The 27,911-nt window shown below is 35.6% G+C and overlaps 2 protein-coding genes across 2 annotated transcripts; both read right to left on the reverse strand.

Moving 5' to 3' along the window:
* On the reverse strand, positions 1-3,528 carry LOC150108417 (uncharacterized). The gene has a single exon (XM_090415831.1). It carries the CDS (start codon positions 3,374-3,376, stop codon positions 983-985), a length of 2,394 nt encoding a protein of 797 aa, XP_090271957.1. The 5' UTR covers positions 3,377-3,528; the 3' UTR covers positions 1-982.
* On the reverse strand, positions 3,450-27,911 carry LOC150108418 (gem-associated protein 7-like). The gene is made up of 2 exons (XM_090415832.1): positions 27,701-27,911; positions 3,450-3,830 (listed from the first exon to the last, which is right to left on the reverse strand). Exon 2 carries the CDS (start codon positions 3,815-3,817, stop codon positions 3,548-3,550), a length of 270 nt encoding a protein of 89 aa, XP_090271958.1. The 5' UTR covers positions 3,818-3,830; positions 27,701-27,911; the 3' UTR covers positions 3,450-3,547.

Consider the following 27,911-nt stretch of genomic DNA (forward strand, 5'->3'; position numbering starts at 1 on the left):
TGAACTTCATTAGAAATTTATATACCTCATTTGAAAGAAATACAGTATTTATTAAACTTTTTGACAAATACATACTTTTACCTTTTAGGGCACAAAATCAGTTATAACAAACTATTGCAATACCATATTAATGTTAAAATTCTGAATAAAACATTTGGTATGAAATAATATGGTGCAAATGAATTCACAACTAATTTTTGAAATATGAAATAAAGAGCTTTACCTTAGCAAAAACAGTTATGCAAACATTAAAATGTTAAGCATAATTCATTCCTACAATGTTCTTGACTTCCATTAAATCAAGAATTATCAATACATGAATAAACCAAAAAGTACATCCAACAGTTGAAATTCTGGAGACAGAACTTGCCTTACTCTATATGAATAAATCTGTTTTTATTTTTATATTAAAAAAAATCTGTTAAAAATGTTTACAGGGCAAGAACCGAATACTAAATACTTTAATGTATTCTGGACTATACTGAAAATGTAATTAAAAACTTACTTTATGAAAGTCATAAGGAAAACCTCATGTGAAATATCAGAACAAAATTCCCACAAAATTATTTGCTAGTTAACATATAATCACCTTAGAATGAAAGCATTTTAGGAATGCCATAATATATTTTGTGATTAAGCTAAATGACTCACCATTAATATACATTCCTATATAAATATATAGCGTATCATATCGTATACAACATATACATTGTTCCATCTCCAACTGTAAACAAGTCTTATGTACATATGCTAATAGGCCAATTTTGCAATAATAGCACAAGATATTTAAAAAGAAATCCAAGTTAATGTTTGTATTTTAAAGTACTAAACATTATCCAGTGTACTGACTGAAGGTCCAGATGTTCGACTTCAGATTTAAGTTCAGTGAGTTATTATATCATGAAAATCAATACAGAATCACAATATTTTCTCCAAAGGTTATTTGAAATTAATATTTAATCACTGTTTTCCTCAGAACATTTTAAGAAGCTAGCGATAAATCTAAAGGATTTTCAGAGGAATTCTGGAAGCCATCGATAGTGTAAGATAGTCTATTAATAGAATCATGTATATCACTCCAGTCACTATCATCTGAGGTGAAATCATTGTTGCTACTGACAGGTGGAGCACACTTACATGGTTCTGTATACACTATACAAGAATCATCCACCCTTTGGATACTTATAACAGAATCATATGTTTTACTGTTATTATTTCTGTTATAAGTATCCAAAGAGGAGTCTTTATGGTCTTTATTTTGAGCACCACTACTACTACTATCTGCAAACTTTCTAAAAGAAGAATTATCAAATGCTACACAGGAGCAACAACAACTTGTTTCTGCTTTAAAATAACCACTATCTCCAGTATCACAACACTTTGACAGAGTATCATTACATTGTAATGATTTAAAAAGAGCAGATGTACAACTATAATAACCAAAAACACATTCATTTGATGCTAATGGATTTGAAGTACATGAATGAAATGAATCATATGACACTTCTTCTATACCAAATTTGTCATTATTTCTTAATAATCGACAGCAGCCAGCATCTTTACAATAAGTAGTCAAATCATGTCTATATACATCAATATTAAGACCTTCCTTACAACTATAATTAATGACCACTGGACAATTCTGGTTTGGCAACACCATATCACATTTTTTTGTCTGTACAAAGCTATCATCAGGTAATATTTCGTCAATGTGAAGTGGAGGCTGACAAGCCTGCAAATTCTGGGAAAATTCCTTCTCAGGATTAGATGGCAAATCATGCTTGTAAGTATCCAAATTGGAAACTATACCAAAAACAGGTTTAAAGATATTACTACACACAGTTTTACCCTGTTCATTTAAATTTGGCATTAATTTACCATCCATGATATCTTGATCCCAATTACCTGAATAATTCATGGGAATATGTACACTATGCAATGATTTTGACCAAGAATCAGATACATCAGTTCTTGATCTGTTTGGCTTAGTTTCATTATCAAAAATATCATTGTGTTTATCAATAAAGAAGCTGCAACCGGCAACAGTATCCAGAATGTTTTCTAAGACATTTTTGCATATTTCTTCAGTCTGCATATTACATTCATGTAAAAAACTGTTCACATAAGAAATTCCACTGTTTGCAGTTTTCCTATCATTATTAGCATATACAAAAGAAGGCTGATGATGAATGTTTTGTTTTTCTTTAGCAAGAGGATTCCAGGAGAATAATGAAGAATTGTCAGTATGCAGGCTATCAAAGGCACTAGAAGGTAAATATTTCTCAGTGCTATCATGTAAAAATGGAAATGTGTCAGAAAAACTGGGAGTGCAACAGCTAGATTCAACAAAATAAGTTTCTGTATTTTCATCTTCACAGGAGTCAAGCTGCATATATCTTGAATCAGAGTTATCAACACGGTATGTAACAGTGGACTGCACATTAAAAGAAAGTGCTTGATAAACATTACAGTCAATGTTCTTAAATGGAATTTTACTAAAGTTGTTCACATTAGAAATATGTTGTCTTACAAAATGTTCAGTTTCTGGAAATGATTTAACCGCCTGCTGTAACACTTCAAAATTGTTAGGATTACTAACGAACTGCTTATGTGATTCACTATTTAGGTGACTTTCTAAATTACTATAATGACATAAGCATATTTCACAGTATCGCTTCCTTTTTCTTACATTTCTGATTTCACATTTAAAATTTTTCCCAACCTTTTCTTTTCCATGAGTCTGCCTAGATAAATGTGAACCAGTTAAAAATGGTATTATGTTTAGTTCAGGCCAGTGCTTTTCTACTCTAATCAAGGGTTTATACTTTCTACTGATATCTTCTACTTTAACAAATGGGCAATGCAATTTAGTTATACCATGGTTAAGGTTCTTTGCTGACTCTTTTAATTTAGATTCTTTGAATTTCTTAATCCACACTTCCACTTTTTGTACATGAACAACTGATACTCCCCATTTTTGACATATTCCAATTATATCTCCAGTACCAGAATTATGCTGTTTTGCTGCAAGTTGAACAAGTGCTTGACCTCTTGATAATATTTTTCTTTTTGAAGTATCAGTAACAGGAGAACTCGTTGCAGGTGAATCTAAATTTATTGATTTGTTGAAATTTCCTACTGCTGGGCTGGAAAGCTGTGATTTGAGATTTATAGGCGTCCAAGAGTTGTCAACTATTCCACCTTTAACTTCGCTACGATCTGTTATAACATAACTGATATTTTTGCTTAAAAATTCTTCTATTTTACCACCAAGCTGCTTTAAGTTTTCTGCTAATACCTGTGAATCGGTACTTTTTTTAAAATCTAAATAAAAAGATTTTCCTGACAAAACTTTATGACACTTTTTGTGTTCCATACTATGAGTAAGTTCACAACATAATCAGGATGTTATGCTAAATTTTTAAATATTAAGCTCAGCAAATGCACAATTTCTATTAAATGTTTTAATTCTTTGTTCTGTAGAATACAGGTTGATGATAATTTTATAATACAGATTTCTTTCTCTTTCAGTAATTAATTTCAAATTCTACTGATTACACATATCCATCTTAATAGAGATAATATCTGAAGTACGAAGAATTGCATCTGGTTGCACGCCAAGAGTTGGAGTATGAAGATTTGTCACATAAAAATGAAGAATATTCATGTCTACAGCACGGTATACAGCCAACACTTTAGTATTCTCGTACATGTTAAATGATGCTTCACAACCAGTAAGTGATGTCAATGAACGTAAAAACTGTTCTCTCAAGAGAGAACGAGCAGCTTGTTTTTCCTCTTCTAATTGCGATTCCATAGTCAAAGAAAATCTAAAATGAAAATATTTAACTGAAAGTGTGAAATATATAGGGATTTAACTTCTGATTACAATAATAAAAAAATTTCACAAAACACAAATATGCTAAATTAAATTTAAATTCTTTAAAGTCCATTCCCTACTAAAACATACATTAGCATGATTTGTTTTCTACTTATAAGTAAAAATCATATTGAAGTTTGAGGATTAAAAACTGCACAGAAACAAGAAAACAGATCATTTACATCTAACATTACATTTATCCAGCTTAAGTTAGCATTATCAAAGATAGACACAGATATACTAGAAGATACACACTCAAAGACCAAATTAAAATGAGCTCCAGAGCAAGGAAGGGCAGTCACATATATGGAGGACAACAGTGGTGTTCTCTGCAGGATTGATCTGTGATTATTGCTGGCAAGCAGATAGAGCAGTGCTCCAAAATTTATGTAGAGTCCATTAACCATTACAGTTCAATGGGTTTGTACCACACAAGCCACTTCCAGGAACAGTCTGCATGATTTAAACTGGGATATGTGTAGTAGTTTTGCTCTTTTTTTTCTTCTTCTATCTGATGAAATACTTTAAGGCATGTTGAGCAAGTCCACTTTTTGGTTGTCCATAATATATGATGACAGCCTATTTTTCTACCCACTGCAGGGTGAAGGCCTGTCCAATTAAGAGAGGTTTTGGGTCTACTATTCCAATGGTGACCCAGTCCATATTGGGAGAGTGTATCTCTACTTGGGTGAATGAATATGTGAAGGTGGAGGGCAATCACAAAAATATCCATGCCTACGTGGGATTCAAAGACACAGCCTCTTGGCTGGAGAGTGGATATGCTAACCACTCGTCCAACCAGGTCAGCAAAATATATGTTCTAATGACTGAACTCCAAAATTATAAGGAAACAAGTATTATTAAAACACTTAAGGAATAGAACAACGTAGTTCAGGATATAAATTAAATTAAACTTTAATAAATATTTTCCGATATTTCGGCAACGTCACGTTGCCATTTTCTAAAGGAACTTACAAAAAAGTTACGTGCACGTAGGCACTACAACACAGAAACTGGGAATGAAGAGATGAAGCTATTGTTCTCCTAACAGTCCTGATGGTGCCCTCTAGCGGGCTAAGTAGGTGTTCTTGGCCGTTGGGCTGAAGGTCTGCAGATGTAGGCCTCCCAAATTTGGGGCAGTCGCATACAACCAAATTTGTTGAGGTTTGGAGAATTTCTTAGGGCTGAGGCTGATTCCATAAAGAGTCTTTCAAATTTGTATTTGCTACAGTGTATCACTGTAGCTTTCTTCCACCGTATTCTGTGGCGTGTATCCAGCGCATGGTCCGCAAGCCCAGAATGACTGTATTTGTGAAAACGGATGTAGTCCTTGTGTTCCGAAATTCTGATATTCACTGTCCTGCCTGTTTGGCCAAAGTAAGACAGTTTACAACTGCAAGGGACCTGGTAAATACCAGGTAGGTCTAGGGGAAGTGGTTGGTCTTTAGTGGAGCAGATAAGGGATAACAATTTTCTGTAAGGTTTGTAACAGGAGGTCAGGTCATGTTTTTTTTAAGATTTTGGTAATCTTTTCCGAGGTGCCTCGGATGTAGGGAATGGTGATGGATTTAGAGTAATCCTTGTAAAGTTTTAGAGTAATCCTAGAGTAAATCTTACACTCCAACATACTGACATAATGGTCAGCTTTGATGTGTCCTCTTTATTTACAAATGTTCCACTCAAGGAAACTTTAGAGCTAATCCAAGCTAAATTTTCTCCCGATATCTCAGCCTTATTTCAGTTCACAATGAACTCAGGCTATTTCGTTTGGCAGGGAAAATTCTACAAACAAATAGAGGGGACAGCCATGGGTTCACCACTCTCCCCACCCTTGGCCAATTTCTTTATGGAGACCTTTGAAGAAAAAGCCTTAGCCTCTGCCCCCACAAAAACCAACCATATGGCTTCGCTACGTTGATGATGTGTTCGCTATTTGGCCACATGGCTCTGAAACACTTCTCTCCTTCTTAACACACTTAAACAACCAACACCCCAGAATCAAATTCACTCTGGAAAAAGAGGAAAACAACAGCCTCCCTTTCCTAGACACACTAGTCACCCACCAGCCTAATCGATCCTTGGTTTTCTCAGTTTACAGAAAACCATTCACCAGGCAGATACATTCACCAACAATCCCCCCCCCCCTCACAACAATATGGAGTAGTGAAAACACTATACAACAGGGCTAAACTAATCTGTTCAAACGACTTGGCCCTAAACACTGAACTAAATCACATCCTCAACACTTTCTCAGCCAATGGCTACCCCCCCCCCAAATCCAAAAAATATTAGAACCTACAAACCACAGATCCCCCCCCACAACAAGGATTACTCTAAATCTATCACCATTCCCTACATCCAGGCACCTCAGAAAAGATTACCAAAATCTTAAAAAAACATGACCTGACCTCCTGTTACAAACCTTACAGAAAATTGGCATCCCTTATCTGCTCCACTAAAGACCAACCACTTCCCCTAGACCTACCTGGTGTTTACCAGGTCCCTTGCAGTTGTAAACTGTCTTACTTTGGCCAAACAGGCAGCACAGCAAATATCAGAATTTCGGAACACAAGGACTACATCCGTTTTCACAAATACAGTCATTCTGGGCTTGCAGACCATGCTCTGGATACACGCCACAGAATACGGTGGAAGAAAGCTACAGTGATACACTGTAGCAAATACAAATTTGAAAGACTCTTTATGGAATCAGCCTCAGCCCTAAGAAATTCTCCAAACCTCAACAAATTTGGTTGTATGCGACTGCCCCAAATTTGGGAGGCCTACATCTGCAGACCTTCAGCCCAACGGCCAAGAACACCTACTTAGCCCGCTAGAGGGCCCATCAGGACTGTTAGGAGAACAATAGCTTCATCTCTTCATTCCCGGTTTCTGTGTTGTAGTGCCTACGTGCACGTAACTTTTTTGTAAGTTCCTTTAGAAAATGGCAACGTGACATTGCCGAAATATCGGAAAATATTTATTAAAGTTTAATTTAATTTATATCCTGAACTACGTTGCTCTATTCCTTAAGTGTTTTAATAATGCATAACCAACGTATAAGCCCATCTACGAGAAGGAAACAAGTAAATTTAATATATCCACACAATTAGCTTCATCGGGACAGAATGCCAACTTAATCAGGTGTGATAACATCAAAGTAAATAAAAGACTGCAAAAACATTGCACTTCTAGAACAACAGAGCATAAAAAAACTGGAGTTATGTTTGAACAAGAGTCCAAGCTACAGTTCTAGTGTTATGCACATGCGAGCATATGACTTCTTGTGTTCGCCAATACTGAATAGCAGAGCTACGAGAGTCTGGCAAACTGTAACTGAGATTGCTGTTCGTGTGGGAGCAGTCGAGGATTATTTCTTTTGATTCAAGGATACGACGTTCTAGTTCATCATAATATTTGTGCATGTTAGATGTTAAATTCCAGTCTATTTGATGTTGGAGGCCTTCATCATTAGAGTTAACTGGGAACAAGATGTGGCTGGAGAGGGCATTTGCTCGGGTTCTATTATATGGGATGTCTCTCTGGTGTTTTCTTTGAGATGGAGAAGAATAGACTTTTCAGTTTGGCCATAATATGGCTTCCCACAATCGCACACTATTCTGTAGGCACCTGGAAACTGAAGATGCTTTTCTTTGGAGTGGCTTAGGATTGACTGGAGTTTTGGTAAAGTGGAGAAAAACGTTACAATATTGAACCTCTAAAATTCTTGCCAGTTTAGGGGGAAAGGGAACTGATGTAAGGTAAGTAGATGTAGGCTCAGGGGTTAGCAGAAATCTCATTAGTATGTTGATGATGGTAAAGTAGTTTGTTAATACTTTTCGAAGAGTACCCATTATTTATAAAGGTCCTTTTAAAGGACCTTCATAAATAATGATGATTCAGTTCATTTTGGAGCTCTTCTTCTAATAATGTGGAACAGGCACGATGGGCGAGAGTGGATATGATGCCAAATTTCTGTGGTGGATAGTGGTGAGAGGACACATGTAGGTACCTATCTGTATGTGTAGGTTTTCTGAAGATTGAGATTTTCAAAGTATCAGTCATCCTAGTAAGTTTGATATTCAGAAAGGCCAGAGAATGTTTACTTCAAGTTCGGTGGTAAACTTGATTTCAAGATGAAAGTTATTTAAATGATTTAGAAAAACTTGAAGGTTGTCTGTGTTATGCTCCCAGATCAGGAAAACAGTCTATATACCAAAGCCAAATTTTAGGTTTCAGCGTAGCAGAAGAAATAGCCTTTTCTTCGAAATCTCCGAGAAAAATGTTTGCTAGTACCGGAGACAGTGGACTACCCATGGCTAATCCACTATTTTGTTTGTAAATCTTGTCCTCAAACTTGAAGTAGCCTGAATTAATAGAATGTGAAAGTAAAGCGAACATCTTTTTTGAAATCTTGTTTCTAAGAAGAGTAAGAACATCTTAGGTGGGTACATTGGTAAAGAGCGATACTCGAAGCTTGCCATGATATCTGAATTGTTGAGTTTGAGGTTTTTTACCTTCGAAATAAAGTCAACTGAATTTTTGATGAAAGAAGAAGATTTCCCTGTGAGGCCTTTCAAGAAAGCAGCGAGATATTTCGACAAGTTATATGTAGGGGAGTCGATACTTTCAACTATGGGCCTTAAAGGAGTATTTTCTTTATGTATCTTTGGAAGGCTATACAATCGGGGAATAAGTGGATGAAGAGATCGTAGGGATAGGTGGACATTTCTTGGTAGTTTTAAGAAGATTGTTGGTCTGATTATGTATCTCTCTTGTGGGGTCTCTCAAGTTGAGAGTAAGTATCTGACTAATAAATCCAAGATTATGGTTGCATTTCCTTTTTCAGCTGGAAGGATGATAATATCTTTGTTCTTCCTCAGTTGTTTAATGGCCAGTCTTTCAATTAGGGAAATGTTGTCTGTAGGGGCTTTTGCATTGTTGATTGTGAAGATGGCTTCCATGCAAAGTAAATTTGTGTCTTTGGTTGGAATTAGAGAAGCAGTTTTTTCTATTTTAGTGAGAAAAAATTCTCTAGGAATTGATTTTGGAGAGAGGACAAAATTGAAGCCTTTTGAAAGGATATTTTCTTCTGCAGTAGTGAGGATATGGGAAGATTTATTGATAACTACTTTTTTTGAACACTTGAGAATTATTAATAGAGGAGAATCGTACCTGCGCATGTTTGAGAGAATTGAACTTATTCATAAGTTTAGATTTATTGATGTTTTGTGTTCTCGAAGCAAAATGTGTGCTTATTTCTTTAATGCTGTTCCATGACACACTGCCTAAGGATACTTCTAAACGACCTTCTAAAGTGGATTTCTTTGTAAAAAGAGAGGCTAAACTGCATTTCGTATCAACAATTCTTTCTGATAAGAGTTCTAGTTTTGATTTCTGGTAAATTCTATGTGCCCTTTCTGTTGTTATGATTGCTTTGAATTGAAGGAAATTAGGAATAATAGAATAGAACTTACACCATTTCAAGAAAATCACACGGTTCGTGAAAAGTGCAATATTCCCAAGGATCTTCTGATAAACTTTTATAAGATGCTGGTTGTTCTTGTCATAAGGAATATGGTTGTTATCAAGCAGATTGACTCAGTTTCTATACATGTTAACTATTATCTAATGACTGTATCCAAGATGAGGAAGAACAAAAGATATTATCATCCTTCCAGCTGACAAAGGAAATGCAACCATAATCCTTAATAAAACAGACTACCGTAACGAAATCTTGGATTTATTAGTCAGATAGTTACTTGAGAGAGACACCCCCCCCCCCCGACACACACACACAAGAGAGATACCTAATCAGACCAACAATCTTCTTAAAACTACCATGGAACTACCAAGAAATATCTGCCTATCACTACGATCTCTTCATCCGCTTTTCCCCCAATTGTATGGCCTTCCAAAGATACATAAAGAAAATACTCCTTTAAGTCCCATAGTTGAAAGTACTGACTCCCCTACATATAACTTGTCGAAATATCTCACTGCCTCCTTGAAAGATCTCACAGGGAAATCTTCTTTCATCAAAAATTCAGGTGACTTTATTTCAAAGATAAAAAACCTCAAACTCAACAATTCAGATATCATGGCAAGCTTCAACTTAGTATCGCTCTTTACTAACGTGCCTATCTAAGAGTTTTTACTCTTCTTAGAAACAAAATTTCAAAAAAGATGTTCTCTTTACTTTCACATTATATTAATTCTGGCCACATCAGGTTTGAGGACAAGATTTACAAACAAAATAGTGGATTAGCCATGGGAAGTTCACTGTCTCTAGTACTAACAGACATTTTTCTCGAAGATTTTGAAGAAAAAGCTTCTGCTATACAGAAACCTAAAATTGGCTCTGGTATATAGACAATGTTTTCCTGATATGGGAGCATGGCACAGACACCCTTCAAGTTTTTCTAAATCATTTAAATAACTTTCATCCCGAAATCAAGTTTACCAGCGAACTTGAAGTAAATGATTCCCTGGCCTTTCTAGATATTAAACTTACCAGGATGACTGACATATTGAAAATCTCAATCTTCAGAAAAGCTACATATACAGAAAGGTACCTACACGCATCCTCTCACCACAGAAATTTGGCATCATATCCACTCTTGCTCATCGTGCCAGTTCCGTATTATTAGATGAAGAAGAGCTAATAATAGTTACTCTCAACTTGAGAGTAACTATCATTAGCTCTCAATATATTAACTATTATTAGTTAATATAGTTAACTGATGACAGAGCTAATAATATTAACTATTATTAGCTCTCATCAACATCCTAATGAGATTTCTACAAACCCTAGAGCCTACATCTCCTTACCTTACATCAGTTCCCTCTCGCCTAAACTGGCAAGAATTTTAAAGAGGTTCAATATCAAAACATGTTTCTCCACTTTACCAAAACTCCAGTTAATCCTAAGCCACCCCAAAGAAAAGCATCACCATCTTCAGTTTCCAGGTGTCTACAGAATAGTGGGAGATTGTGGGAAGCCATATTATGGCCAAATTGAAAAGTCTATCCTTCTCCATCTCAAAGAAAACACCAGAGAGACATCCCATATATAACACAACCCAAGCCAGCGCCCTCTCCAACCACATCTTGTTCTCAGTAACTCCAATGATGAAGGATTCCAACATGAAATAGACTGGAATTTAACATCCAACATACACAAATATGATGAACTAGAACGTCGTATCCTTGAATCAAAAGAAATAATCCTCGACTGCTCCCACACGAACAGCAATCTCAGTTACAGTTTGCCAGACTCTCGTATCTCTGCTATTTAGTATTGGCGAACACGAGAAGTCATATGCTCTTATGTACATAACACGAGAACTGTAGCTTGGACTCTTGTTCAAACATAACTACAGTTTTTTTTATGCTCTGTTGATGTTAGCATTCCGACGAAACTAGTTGTGCGGATATATTAAATTTACTTGTTTCCTTATAATCTTGGAGTTCAGTCATTAGACAATAGTTAACATGTATAGGAGTCGAGTCGATCTGTTTGCTAATAAAAATAATATATCTTTTTTTTTTAATAACTTTGTCCAAAGATTTGTAGTCTGTTCTGATTCTGTGTTTTTTCAGGAGTGAGAACCTAGTTTATCTGCTGTACCTTTAATGTGGGCCATTGATATGGTGTGTATACACTCTTAGGCCAGTTGGGGAGAGGGATATACTGTTCTCTTTTTTGAGGAGTTTGGTGAAGTTTTTTTTTGTTGTTATTGTAACTATTCTGTTAAAAGTGTAAGCAGAGCCTGATGTTACAGATGCAGTGCAGTTCCTGAGGATGAAATGTTCTTTGCCCTGGAGGCTAAAGTTTGAAAACTGCATGTTTCTTGGCAGGATGGTGATTGAAGTGGCATGTAAGTATTAGGGATCCACCTGATTGCCTTGTAGCTAAAATATACAAGAAGGCCAGAGCTGCTTCTTTTTCCTCTTCAACAGTAAAGATAATTTGGAGATGGATTTGTTGATGAATAGTAAAAAGTTAAAAAGAGACTGAATTATTTGGCAGCCAAATGGCAAAGACAACGTCTATATACCTCAGCCATACTTTGGACTTCAGGGAGCTGAAATAAGTGGTAACATTTCAAAGGATTCCATGTATAAATTATCAATGGGGGAGGGGGGGGGAGTTACATTTTCAATTTGTTTAAAGAGCTGGTTGTTCCAGCTAAAATACTCCGATTTAAGATAGTGCTTAAAGATTATGCAAATATCAGAGGTGATATATTTTGGAAAGGAGCTGTAGTGTATTATTCACTGGAATGTTAGTGAAGAGGGACGACGCAAAGCTCACCAAGCAATCATTTCCTTCCAATTGAAGGTTCTGTATAGAGGCAGAGTACAGATTTTTTTGTTATGTTTTAATGTAAGCCAATGTCTTACCAATTTAGCATCCAATGCTTGTTGGGCTCAGATACCAAATGTTTAGCAAATTTATAGGTAAGGCAACATCAACATAATAACATCAACAATGGGGGCATAGTGTGACTCCAGGTTTGTGGACCCTAGGTAGCCTATGCTGTCTTGGTGTTACAGATAAAATATTTTTAATATGGAATATGGACAAAGTTTCCATTGGCCAGCTTGTAATACTATCTATCAGATTTATGGTTTTATTTTTTTAATAATGCTGTAGGGTCCTTTGCTATTGGAATACATGTTGACTTATCTAACGTGTATGTTCATCATCGTGTATTTGTTTAAAAAGAAATTTTTCTATATTAAGAGTTGACTGTTAAAACATTAAGTAATTATTGGTAATCTACAAGGCATTTCAGATTATTCATGTCACTTTTAATTAGCATTAGTAAGTAGCTACATGTGTTGTGAGTTTAACTCAACTGTCACTTTATAATTATATATGTATATGTGCGTGTGTGCAAGGCTGATATATCAATTGGTTAGGAGTACTGCTGAAAAGAAGAAATCTTGCAACTATTGTTATGATTTATTTTGCTTGTTATGCAAACTATTCATGGACTCAATCTTATTAAGCAAAGATGCTAGGCTATTTGACTATTTTCTTTGATAAGAGCCTTATATACATTCAAGAAGCAGTAACAAAATTGTTCAGAGTAGGCTTTTACTATGCCATACATGGGATGAAAACCCATATGTAGTTTGAATGCATCTTTTCCTAAGTAAGCTACTGATGTGCATGAAGAAATGAAATCTGAGCCAATGTAAAGTTAAAAACTAAGAATTGTTACCTATAGCCTGATTGCATGAACCTCAAACATATTTACAGCATTTTTTTTTTTTTTTTTAGGCATGACAGAATATGTTTTAATTGATTATTATTTCGGCCTTTTCATGAGAATCACCACAACTGCTCTGAACAACACACTCTAAAGTTTCTTCATCCTAGCAAATCTCAGTGACAAGATATAAGCAGTGTAATCCAAGTGTGGCCTAATTAGAGCCTTATGCAATGAAACCACTACTCCTTTATCAACTTATACTGCAGCAATTCAATCCTTTGAGTTATCTTCATCACCTTTGAAATTTAAATTTCTATTCACCATCATAGTAGGTAGTCTCCATCTGTGGATTTCAATTTTAAAATCTTACTCTTCTCTGCATTAAACTGATATCACCACTCATTTGTCCAACATACTAGCTTATTCAAATCCTCCTCAATAACCATATTGGCACTGATTCTAATAACCCTCCTCAGCTTCGCATTATCTGCAAACAACTGAAAATCTCCCTGCAATCTAGAAACAGTATCACTGACAAAGGCTGATCAGTATTAAAGATCCTAATACAGAACCCTGAGGAACCCACTTGTAGCCTTTCTTCTCTGATAGTGATTCCTAGTATACAACTCTTTTGATATCAGAAAGCCAATTTCCATCCAATCCATTAGCCTGATATCTAAACCGATAGGCTGTAACTTAAATATCAACTTGAGATGTGAATCCTATCAAATGAATTCACAAATTTGGAAAAATTACAGTATATGCCTTTCTTCATCAATCACTCTTGTTACTTTGGTATAAAAGATAACTGGATCAGTGAAACAAGGACAATGCTTAAACAAATCCCTAGACATATTTATATATTTTTACATTATATCATCTCTGTATTGAATGTTGAAAGTTTATTTTTCACTTGGTTAGACTAATAAATTTAGTTTAATCCTTTATCCAAGTGAGCAAACAAAGTTTGTGCCTGAAAGCATCTTCAGGACAGGATAAAGGTAGCACAACATTTTCAACATCTTTCTCTAAATCCAGAGTAATGTAATAAAAAGGTGGCACACCCTTTGGCAACTCCTATAGGTAGAGATGACCTTGCTAATGCTTCTGCCTGGTATCTCCAATGCTGGGCCTGGCTCCCACTGAAGAGAACTCAATAAAGGTCGAAACTAGTCTAGGTAGTGGCCCTTCACTTAATGCATAACATGATACATATCCGCAAGGAGATGTGTTTTGCATTATGGGAGATACTGAGATAGGAGTGATGTTATCTTGCTCCACCTTTGCAACGAGTTGCCCAGTGTTGTACTACCTTACCCCAGTCCTGAAGATACTTTCAGGTGCAAACTTTGTTTGCTCATACTTGGATAAAGGATTAAACTAAATTTATTATTACATCTCTGTATTATTGTATCTAATTAATTCCATGGCTATAATATATACCTCTGAATGTAGTTTTAGAAGATTTCGATAGTGAACATTCAATATGAATGTAAACTATTGTCACTCGGCTAAGGATGTTTAAGTCATGTTACACAAAAATGCTTAAATTTAACATGAAAAAATCAATGTTTCACGTAATAGTCCAACAAATTACTCCAATAAAAATGACACGTTACCAAAGTCTTAAACACTACACAAATCAAATTTTTGCGTCAATTTTCATACACTCATAATGGAAACTTAATGAAAGCACACTTAATGAAAAATCTAATTATTATGACAATCTCCATGGAGTCAACACTCTCTGTGTGAGATAGCTATTGTATTTAGCCATAAGCTCATTCATGACACATTGTGACAATACATTCTACTCATCCACCACTCTCCATCCCAAAAATTCATTCCTCACTGCCTTCTTCAGCACACTTTTACACAACTTAGATAAAGTTGGATAATGACTAGAACCAAGGATATAATTTCTTGGCATCTTTAACCCTCTCATGCATAAGGGCCTCATATGAGACACATACTTTCCCTCAAAATAATTACTCATTCATAATTTAGTGCTACTGTATGCATGTAGTCCTCATCTGGGGGAGACCAAAGTATTCTTAGAAACCACACTAGATGGCAGGAGTTTCAGAGTTACAGGAATACCAATCTCTCTCTACAGTACATGGTGGTATCAAGGAGGAAGTGAAAAGGTGCTATTTTGTTGATTTGAATTTGGTGATTTTATGACTCTTCTGGAAAGGTTAGAATGATTTTATATATTATTATACCTTGTAGATGAAGTGTGAATATTTAATTTGTTCATGTTTATTACCATATTCATAAAACGAACTTGAAAACAACCTGTCTTCACATGAGGACAATATGTTTGTAAGGTAATCTATGTGGCAAATAGTTTGAGGTTAGAAAGTTCATGTACAATATTTTTATAATTTTAATTTTGCAAACATAAATGAATAGTAAGTGTGTTAATTGGCATTATCTTACAGATGGATAACCAAAAAGCCAGGTCCATCAGGCATAAAAAAGGCCTATTACCACAAAAGACTTACTGAAGAGGAGATTGAAAAACTGTTGGAGGAATCTGAAGATGGTTTTGGAGCTGAGTAATTCTGATGATGATCCTACATACCAGCAGCCACAAAATGGTCCAATTTTGATAGTGTAGGATCAAATCTGATCCTACACTCTCTGTAGGATGAGATTTGATCAAATCAAATCATCACTGTCTTCACAGTTCAAGTGAAGACAGTGATGTTCAGTGTCCTTCCCCTGTTGGTCAGACTCACAACATTCAAAGTCCAGCTAGCGTGCAAAATACAGCTGTTGCTGGTCATATGCCATGGCAGAGACAACCAGTATGGTTTAGTGAGAAAGATAAAATTCCTTTGCTGGTACTGAACTACAGTTTAGAGGACAACACCAAGTAAATATTCAAAGAGAGAGCCCTGTAGATTATTTTTCACAGCTGTTTCCAGATGAAATTGTGAAACAAACTAATCTGTATGCATGCCGTAAAGGCAAAGATAATTTAGCACTTACTGTGACTGAACTCAAAACTTACCTTGGAATTGTACTTGTCATGAAATACATAAAATACCCATGTGTAAGGCAGTATTGGTCTTCTGAACATGGACTGTGCATGGATGTTATAGCTGATGCTATGTCAGTGAATAGATGGGAGGACATAAGACCATATTTGCATTTTGTTGATTCAGACACAATAACTACCAACAATAAAGACAAAGCAATACGTCTAAGATCAGTGCTGCAAAAGTTTCATGAAACATTCCATGCTGCTGTCAGCCCAGAAGAATTTCAGAGTGTAGATGAGATGATTCTATTCAAGGGATGTTCACAACTCAAACAATACTTACCTAAGAAACCAAAAAAATGGGGTTTCAAAATGTGGATGAGGGCAGGCATTTCAGGCTATAGATATTGTTTTGATCTTTATGTAGGTGCAGATCCTGGAAGATAAAATTCAGACTCATTCAGTGCAAGTGAAAATGTAATATTTAGGCTGTGTCATGATCTTGCTGGTAAGAAATTCCAGGTATACGCAGACAACTTCTTCACGAGCATCCCCCTAATTAAGGAACTAAAGGAAGATGATATTTATTATATGGGTACGTGCAGAAGAAATAGACTTCAAGGTGCTGAAGAAACTGAAAAATGAAAAGGATTTGCAGAAGATGGGACAAGGAAATATGTCAGTTACCACGTCCTCTGATGGCATTACTGTCACTAGATGGGTTGATAACTCAACAGTACATGTGATATCTAGCTACTCAGGAAAGGAGCATGTCAGTGTGTCAGAGGTTCAGCCAGAAAGAAAAAAAGTATATTGAAATTCCACTACCTAGTTGTTTATAACAAACATATGGCTGAAGTGGACCATATGGACTCTCTTGTGGCTTTGTATCGAAATGATACCAGGAACAAACAATGGTATATGAGAATTTTTTACCATATGTTAAAAGTACTTGTTTGTAATGCACAGATCATTTAGAAATGGGAAGAAAAAGAAAAATTGGATTTGTTGGAATTCAAATCAAGAGTGGCAACTGCTTTGATATATCAAAGGTTTAGCTCAGCTAGGTACAAAGAAACGAGAATGCCTTTCAAGTCAGACACCACAGCACTAAAGAAATGCAAAACTCACTCTGTGACACACATGAGAAACGTTTTGATGGCGGTGGACACTTCCCAAAGAAGACAACAGGTGCTAATGCTAATCGTTGTTGCAGAGATGTACACTGCAAGAGTAAAACAAGATACATCTGTAGTAGATGTGAGGTTCCAATCTGTCCGGAATGTTTTCAGTCTTTCCATACAAAATGAGACAAAGAGAATAAGACTGTTCTTGATTTACATAGCTCTACTGCAAATTCTAATTGCTCTACTTTTTTGTATGTACTACATAATCCAAATTTTGATCATTCATGCAGTGTTTCAGCAAAATATAAATTGTTTATAATCTGTTTTGTCATACTTGTAATGACTTTCAATGAAAATAAATTCCTTAGTCTAAGTCATTTCCATTTATTTATTTATTTGTATGGAGTTTCCTCCCTTTTCTCACCCGTCCCAACTGGGCCGAGTTGAGCCCCCTCACAGGGGGGTTAAGTATTTATGACTGTAGATCCCTGTGTGTTCACGGGGCTGGTTTGCCTGCCTGCAGGATGAAAAACTCCAGATAAACTGCTGGAAAAAACCCTACTGTCCATGCCCAAGACTGACTAACTTGGCTATGGCTGAAGAAGATCCTTAAGCTCCTCAGGTTGCCAACGGAATTCAAACCCAGGACACTCCTTCCCCAGGCATATGGTTGCGAAGTGCAAAGCCACTAGGCTAACCGAGTGGAAGTCATTTCCATAGAAATATGTCTGTAGTCTGTTGGCATTAGTGCATGATGTCCTCAGATGAGGACATCATATTTTACATGTACAGGATAAATTTAGCAAAATTAATGAATTCATGGTAATACTGTAATGCTAAATAGTACTGCCATTAAAATTTTTTTGTAAATGAATATAAAAATTCATGCATGAGAGGGTTAATGTATAGTATAACCAAGTGAAAACTTCACCATCTATCTCTGATCCAGAGATTTAAAAATAAGGTGATATATCTGGATGAGGATGTATTGGAGAAGGTTTATTAAGTTAGTGTCATGTCTATGGAATGCAGATATGAGGAGAGATTGAGGGAATGCAACTTAGAGCCTTGTGAATATAAGAAGAGGGGGGGAGGGATGTGATTGAGATATATGAGTTGGTGAGGGATTGTAAACAGATTAATGTGAGAAGATATTTCATAGAGTAGAAGCCATCCATGGAAGATGTATATGGATGGTGTGAACAAAGGGAGTGAGAAGCAGGTTCTTTACATGAAGAGTGATTGGTGAGTTTAATGTGTTGCCCAAAAGTGTGGTGAGTATGGAAACTGTCAATGAGTTCAAGGCATGGTCCAATGATCTTTTGGAATGAGAGAGTGTAGACCTCCCATGATAAGTACTTTGAACTCCATGGAGTTCAGATGATGATAATAACTTTCAGGGATGGTTGTGTGTAATGCTGCTATGCATTATGGGAAGGGCCACTATCCAAACTAGTGTATAAATAATGAATCATCTCCAAAAACTATATGATCCTTCAGATCACTCTAACCTCAATGAGTGACCTGAAGGATTATTTTATCTCATTAACTCTCAATCACTTCTAAATACTCAGCAGTGGTTCCACTCAGTGACAGCCAAACCCTACCACTGAGCAGAACCACTTATCTCCAAGGGAAAAGCATCCTCTGAAGGGTCCTGATAAAGGCCATATAGTATAGGCCCTATAATGCCTATAGTATAGGCAAGTATCTAATGGAATGCAGTGATTGAGACCATTTCAGCAGACCCACATCTGTAGAAAACATCAGTAGGAGCCAGACCCAGAAGGGATATCAAGTTTAAATAATGCTGAAAGTCACACACCATATACAAGTAGTGAAAAGGTGTCATACCTTATTATTAAAATACTCTAGATTATAGTCGTTGCTGAAAATGTTTTCACTTGGTTATAAATTCTTGTAGATAAACTTATACATTGGTTACACATGACTTCAAATTTTTCCGAAAATGACAATGTATACTAAAATATTATCATATTTGCCAGCATATAAGACGCACCCCCTTTTTTTGTACAAATTTTTTAGGAACAAAAGATTTTTTAGATCCTCTTCCTGATTCCAAGTTTTATCATTTTCTCAGTAGGTGGTGGCCCGGAATGCCTCTCTGCAGCTCTGCTTCAATGTTCTTTAGCATATGCAATCGCGTAGCTTGTATGCAATATTGTAGCAATGCCGACGTTTTTCAGCCATAATTTGCCAAGAAATTTAGAGAAAATTTAACGGCAGAAATTTATCACCATTCACACAACCGTGACAACAACTGAAAAGTTTAAACGAACAGGAACACAGCTGTGATCGTCGATGACAGCTGTGTTTCTATGGTAGCATGTCCATCCACTGAACTCTACGTAACTGGAATGATCTCACACACCGCAAGGAAGCAAGAAAGAAATTGCGTAACTCGGAACACAGAAAATTTCCAGAAATGAAAGTAATAAAAAACTGAGTATCGGCTTATAAGACAAACCCTGTTTTTCAGACCTATTTTCAAAGGAAAAAAAAGTGCGTCTTATACGCCGGAAAATACGGTAATTAATAAACTTTAATCTACACCTCTTAAACAGAATGGGTGAAGAAAGATTAGCAAAACAAGTGTTCTCTGCCAGATTGGCAGGAAAACGACCAAGAGGAAGACCAAGATATAGGTGGATTGATACGGTACAAACCGCCTTAGACGACAGAAATATAAGATCTGATGGAGTCTTGACAAGTAACAGACTGATTTGGAGGAAAATTGTAGATAGGAAGTTAGTAATGATGTAGTTTTTTCATGTAGTACTATCATATCCTGTACACCCCTTGAGGGTACATGGCAGGAATTTGATGATGATGATAATCTACACCTTCCAATATTTCGGCAATGTTACACTGCCATCTTCTGGGAACATAAAACTATGATATGTGCACGCAGGCACTAACAACAAGCACAAGAGTCCCGCTTGTTGGTTATAAATAAAATTGCCAGGAAACTATATTCTTGTTTAATCCCTTATCCAAGTGTAAGCAAACACACTTTGAATGTGAAGTTATATAGGTTGCATAATGTTATATAAGTTGGATAAAGGGGTAAAAAGAAATCAAATGTCAGAGGTTCAGCCAGAAAGAAAAAAAGTATGTTGAAATTCCACTACAAGGCTGTTTTAGACCTATTTAACTTTTGGACTGAGTTGGCAGTTCAATCAGAGATAGCTGAACCTTCATTGTAAGCAGCATCCAGTGAAGAGAAGGCTAACAAGTGCCACAATCTCATGGTCCCTGTCCCTAACACAATATTTTTAATGTCTAAAATAGTATGGGTTCTATGGTAGATTTTCTTGCGTTTCCATATGAAAAAACCTCCTTGCCAGCGTCAGAGATTGACTAACTCTAGAATTGGTCAAAGAAAGGCTTAGAAAAAGTCGATTCTGGTCAGTGACCAGAATCGAACTGAGGTCATTTTTCAGGTGGTCTATGCTGAGGAGTGCAAATGCCACTTCCATTTAGCAACATAAGATAAAGGATTAAACAGGAATATAATTTATTATGTATATGGTCTTTTTCAATTGAAGGAGAGTTAGCCGATCTCGTAAGGAGGTAGCAGAATTTTTCTTCCGGGAATTCAGGTTTTTCATTCCACATGATAGGCAAACAACCATGAGAACATGCAATTTACAGACAAAAAAATTCTGTTGTTAGTGGTGGCAGATGGTGTTGTGCGAGTAGTAGTAGTCGATGGTTTTAAGTAGAGGAGATGGTAAGTTGTGTATAGTGGAGTAGAGTGCCCTCCTGATGAGTTGGTGATGTCATGTAATAATTATAATAACTCTGCTTGGTTACACTTGGATAAAGGATTAAACAAGAGTACAATTTCTTGGAATTTTCAATTTAATTTATAACCATGTGAAAAAAAATCAAGAATCTTTCACCATTATCATATCTCACAATTATAGAGAGCTCTTATCTATAAGTTTATGTTGGTTTTTGTTACTTATCACTTTGTGGTTTAAATCATGCATCACATTGTACGATAGGTATGCAAGGTTTCTATCTTAACATCTCCCAGCATGTCTGTTGACTTTATTTGCATATGAATCCTCTTCTTTCAGGATATTATTCTTTTAGTTTTTTTTTTTTTTTAATCAATTGTTCATTAATAACCTATATTTGTTTCCTTCTTCACTTAACTTCAATACTATTCTTTCTAGTTCATCTGCAAATTGTAAATTACTGATTTTTTGTACCTTGAATGCAAAATATACCAACAAAATGTATCCTGATTTAAATCAGTTTTACTGATAGTGATGTAAAAACTTTTACACAAAGCAAAAAGTTATCTTTATATACTGGTGGCCTGGCTGTCTGAGTGGTTAGCATACTCACTTTCCAACCAACAGGCTGTGGGTTCAAATCCCACTGTGAGCATGGATGTTTGTAAACGTTGGGTGGGAGATGAAATTCATCACCCAGATGAACCTCCTTCCCCGTTATTGGCAGCTTGAGTTCCATTTCTTCTCTAGAGCAGGGTTTCCAGATTATGTAAAGAATGGGGGGGGGGGGAGAATAAATAAATAAAAAGCGAGTTGTATACGAAAAATAAAAAAAAATACTAAATTGCAAAAGTTTTGTTATTCAAAATTTTGTGCAAATGCAATAAGAAACGCTCTCTGAAGAGTATCAACTAAAGTACATCGTGTATATTAATGGATCTGATAGTTTAATGGAATAAAATTTACCAAAACTCGATAAGCAAAAAGTCACATTGTGAACAAAAAAAATTCAGTATTAGACATGCCATCTAATCTGTGACCTCCCTGCTGTTTCCCTATGCCTGGCACTAAATTAATGTTTGATGTATACTAAAGCTCACAACCAGTGTGCTTCCCAACCTCATTTTGACTACATGTGGCTCTTTCTTACAAGTGTATTACTTCATAAGAAATATGGGTACTGTACTTTCAGTATTTTTCAAAAATAAAAAAGTTGATTTCTCAGAAGTAAAACAAAAGTATACCAGGAAATATGCATATACAATATCTGATCAAAAGTATCCGGACACCTACTCGAAACTGTAATCAGACTTTCCCTGTGACACACTTTCCGGTAGTGGACATTAATACAGAGTGGGTCAACCCTTTTCTTCTATGACAGCTCTAACTCTGCAGGGGAGACTTTCTACCTGGTGTAGGAATGTTTCTGGAGGAATGGCAGCCCATTCTTCCTGAAGAGCTGTAGCCAGAATGAAGTCGGGGTTCTAATTCATTCCAGAAGGTGTTCTATGGGATTCAGGTCAGGGCTCTGGGATGGCCAGTCCATTTCTGGAACGTTATTGTCCACAAACCATTCCCTCACAGACCTTGCTTTATGGCAGGTATCATTGTCATGCTGAAACAGACAATAGTTATCACCGAATTGATCTTCTACTATAGACAGTATGCAACAAGTCAAAATGTCCTTGCACCCTTCCGCATTTAGATTTCCGTATAGTGTTATGAGAGGGCCAAGTCTATTCCATGAACCCCCCCCTCACACACACACACTCTAACACCACCTCCTCCAGATTTCACTGTTGGCACTACACACGACATCAGGAATCATTCTTCAGGCATTTGCCACACCCAGACCCATGGTAAAGTGTGATTTGTCATTCCAAATCATATTTCCAGTTGTTCACTGTCCAGTGGTGTCGCTCTTTATACCACTGCAGGCAGTGCTTAACATTCACAGGAGAAATGTTTTATTTATAGGCAGTTGCTCGAACATGGAATCCAATTCCTCTTAACTCTCGACGCATAGTCACGGTGCTAACTGGACAGTTAGTGGCACTGCGGAACTCCCGGGTGATTGTTCTACTCTATGCCTGGCGATTCCCACGAAAAACCTTCAATGCTCGATGGTCCTTGTCTGTAATTAAATGCAGCCTACCCAACTGTGGTTTTGTTGTGGTTGTGCCTTCACGTTTGCACTTCACAATCACGTCACCAACTGTTGACTTTGGCAACTTGAAGATAATTGAAATGTCTCTGACAAATTCCTTACTGATGTGACAACCAATAATCAGTCCACATTCAAAGTCACTCAGCTCCCTTGACCTACCCATTCTGCTCGTACTTCTTATCACTGAACAATACACAGCTCCATGCCTCCTTTTATACCAGTAAAGTGAGGTCGTAGTGACATCTAGACATCAGTTTATGAATTACAGCAGGGTGTCCAGATACTTCTGATCAGACTGTGTGTGTGTGTGTGTGTGTGTGTGTGTGTGTGTGTGTGTGTGTGTGTGTGTGTGTGTGTGTGTGTGTGTGTGTGTGTGTGTGTAATAGCAATTAATGCCCAACTATTCATACTTTTCTGTGCAGTAATGTCTAGCAATAGGCTGAGTTAACTAAATTATATTAGTACCTTGGAAGGAAAACATCAAGAACTTCAAAATTAGTAGCGAAAGTTGTCTGCATTTATAGTGAATTCAGCCAGATTTGAATAGTGTCATCAGTAATCAACATGAATAACATGTTGATTACTGATGAGGAAAAAAAACATACACAGCAATCCCTCGATTAATGTGCCCCCCAATTAGTGTGTCATTTTTTTTCAATACCCAAATTCGATTAGTACACCTATATACATCTTAAAAATAAATGTTACAGATTTTTAAAATTTTTGATCCATACATTTTTTATGGCTAACTATTTTAAAAAATCACTCACCAGGATGAAATAATTTAGTTACCGATTTGAAACATTTTACAAAGTTATTTTTTAATGGCATACTACACTATTTCCATGTACGCTATGTTCCAAATTTACCTCCAAAATTTATGTCATCTGCTTTACACAGAATTTTGCTGATCATATCACGTGCAATTGTTTTCCTTACTTTTTTATTTTAAATTATTTTCCTAACCTTTAATCATGAGTAAAAGAATTAATGAGCAAAAAATAGAAGTGTGAAAATTATTCGAAAAGTAATCTCATTGGAAGAAAAACTTGAAATAATAAAGAAAAATTAACAAGGCGAGTCCAGAGTGGAGATAGGACAAGAACACAAAAATTGGTGAATCAACTGCTGAATACAAAGAGAAAGGTAAGGATGCTTCAAGTTCTTCATGCATGCACTCGAAATCGAAGTATTATAACGATTGAATTAGAGAGACTTCATTTTACATGGATCGAAGATTGTAACCAAAAACGGATCCTGCTAAACACTGGCCTTATTAAATCAAAAGCATTGTCTCTTTGTAACTTGGAAAGAAAGGGCTATCAATGATAGAAAAGAAGAAGAATTCCATGTTAGTGCTATGTGATTTGAGTGTTTCAAAAAGAGAAATAGCCTACATAATGTTCTAATCACAGAAGAAAACTACAAGTGCAGATAAGGAGATATCCAGAGATTTTGAAGAAAATTATGTAAGAAGGAGACTATTGTGATCAACAAATATTTATTGTCGATGATACTGGCCTTTTTTTGGAAGTGAATGCCTTCCGAGACTTTTCTAGCCAAATCAGAGAAATCTCAGCCTGGTTATAAAGTAGCAAAGTCAAATGAAATTACTGCGAGCAATATGTGGACCGTTTGAAAGTACATTCTTCCACATTGTGCAAATGATTTTAGAGGCTTTTCAAATTAATCTAAGTTAATTAAATATAATTTTGAGAAGTTGAGTGATTCTGACCTGTTAAATTTAGATACACAGCGGGAAGATCCTGAAGAATATGAAGAAAATTTAATCATTGACAAGCCCAAAGAGGTTTCACAGAAACAATTTGAAAATAGTTTTCATACAATCGAAGTTTTTAACCAGCAATGCTTAGAAACTGATCCTGGTGAAGAGAGAACCAGTAAAATTTGCAGAAGAGGCAATAGGGCTATTCCGTCAGTTGTATGAAAAAAAGAAACAGAATGCCCGCCAAACTATGTTAGCTCAATTCTTTGTTAAGAAGCAGAATAATAAATTTATATTCTGAATATGTTTTATTGTCTTTCAGCTTCATGGTTTTCCTTTAACTAGCCCCTGAGACATACCCTAATTCTTTTATAAAAAAATTAAAGGTCAAAAAAGAAATCTCATGAACGAAATATACATTTTCCCATAGGTTATTATATTCGATTAGTGCGTTTTCGATTAATGCGCCTGTTTTAAAGAACGCATTAGGTGCACTAATCGAGGGATTGCTGTAAATAATAAAAAAAAAAATTCAAGCTTGCAGAATAATTTTGTGAAGATGTATTCAAACTAATATCTATGTCATTGCTTTTGTAAGTTAGTAAAGGGTTGTTACCAGGTTAATGTGGAAGATTTTTGTAGAACGGGTAGAATGAGGGGGGGCATACCTGGAAATTGTATAAGGAAGATACACGCAGACACATAAGGAGTAGGTTCTTTGCATGAAGAGTGGTTGGTCAGTGGAATGCCTTGCCTGAAAGTGTGGTGAATGCAGATACATTGATGAGTTTAAAGCATGGCCGATGGGCTTTATGTGCAACAATGTTTGCTTTCCATAATAAGATTTTTTTTTTTTTTTTTTTTTTTTTTGACTCCATGGAGGTCTGATTGGTAATAACAATCATCATCATTCACCTTTGAATACTGCCAGTAATGTCTTCGGCCAATACATATTCACAAAATTATTCTGCAAGTTTGCATTTTTTTTTATTATTTATATATATATTTTTTTATGTTTTTCTCATCAGTAATCAACATGTTATTCACATTGATTACTGATGACACGATTCAAATCTGGCTGAATTCACTATAAATGCAGACAACTTTCACTACTAATTTTGAAGTTCTTGATGGTTTTCTTCCAAGGTACTAATATAATTCAGTGAACTCAGCCTATTGATAGACATTACTGGAATCCTTCAGAGAATCTCAAAGTATAACCTACAAATTATGATTTTTATGACATTGACCAAGTTTGGCATACTGACCTCCTGAACAAGTTAATTTCCTATGGTCTTGCATTTTGCAAACTGAGTGGTTTGTTAAACCTCATGTATTTCTTCATGTGCCCAGCTAGGCTATTAAAATCTGATCAAATCCTTATACAACAACAAAACCATCCAATTCTCATTTCAATTCTCATTGTTTTTCTAGCAGTCACTTATCACTTGGCTTCTCTGAGTACTATAATGCAAACCCATACACTATACATGGTTAACTGGTATTCTCCCTCTCCCCATTCACCTAACATGTTAATCAGTCTATTGAAAAAAGTCCTCTTGAAACTCTCAGCACTATTTATATCATATTTGCAAACAAATGGTTTGCAAATATGATATAAATAGTGCTGTGTATAGTTAACAACTCCTTGTTAACCATACACAGCATCCATAACTTATAAACTCAACAGCAGCTCCAGAATCAAGCTTTATATTATTTCACTTTCACCTATTTCTTGTTAGGTACTGCTCCTCCTAACATCTTTCTGCCAGCCAAATTTCAATCCCCTAATCAATTACCCAACTCACTCAATGTACTGTTATTTAAATTTAAATTAAATAGCATATTCTCAACAGGAAAATAAATTTTCCATGAAGTAAATGGCTTTTTCTCATTAAATTTATTTTTTTTACATTAATGACTTTCTGTAATAATTTTGTTGATCAGCTAAAATAATGCTATTGTTATGTTAAAAATATTATGAAAAATCTCGACAACTTTTACAAATAATGCATATTTGAAAACTTTTCAAAATTTCTAGGAAAGCAGCTGATTATGTGCTGAATGCTCATGTATTTATGTGTGTGTCTGTGTAAATATAATTAACAAATTTGTCCTTCCCACTCGATCCCTAACATAAAGGGCTGCACAGATAAGGAATTGTAACAACTGCTGATCTACCATTTTACATGACATTTCATCTTAAGTAATGTTAATTTTCTGGGATATCTGCATTATATACTGAGTGGAAAAGTTTAAAAAAAAAAAGTACATTTGACAAAACAAAAAAATACGGAAAGGAAATTTCGCTTCTTTGGTTTAATTGTGGCTTACTTTTGGCTGGAGCTTTGATAATACTTACGGCTAATGATTATTTATAGTAAACATTTATAATCGCACACCTATTCTTCGCAATACGCAGTAGTTAAGTGCTGTGAATTTCTCCTAACAAAAATTGTTCACAATTACTAAACATGCGTATCGTCATTGTTTTTGCATACCAATTTGCCACATGACAGAAACAATATTAAATACTACGAATTTATGCACAACATTATCCATCTTGTCAACTCATTTTAAACTCACCGCCTGAATATCATTCTTAAGTAGATCTCTCTCTCCCTTTAGTCCCAACTTTATACATTTATTATGTATAGATTGTTTAAAGCAAATATTTTAATTATAAAATGACCCTGAAAACAAATATTTTAATTATAAACAGACCTTTAAAACAAACAAAATATAACGGGATATAACATAACTTTCAGTATCATTGTAATTTAAGCTTTCGTAATATAAACATGTAACTGGCAAACCTACTTTTCGGCGGGCTTTAAGGATAACGGTTACACGCCAATATGAATTAGCTGCTAAAATACTAATAATTGATACAACACACAACTCTGATAGGAATAAATATAAAGAATTCAATTAATCAACATGATTAAAGCTTAATTATTTCCCATTACACAATTTTAACCAAGTGAGACCACGGATATAACTGATGTGACGTTAAACCAACTGCCATACG

The sequence above is a fragment of the Typopeltis vanoorti genome, chromosome 3 (genome assembly GCF_054136105.1).
Source record: "Typopeltis vanoorti isolate ZY-2024b chromosome 3, IOZ_Tvanoo_1.0, whole genome shotgun sequence".
NCBI classification, from domain to species: Eukaryota; Metazoa; Arthropoda; class Arachnida; order Uropygi; family Thelyphonidae; genus Typopeltis; species Typopeltis vanoorti.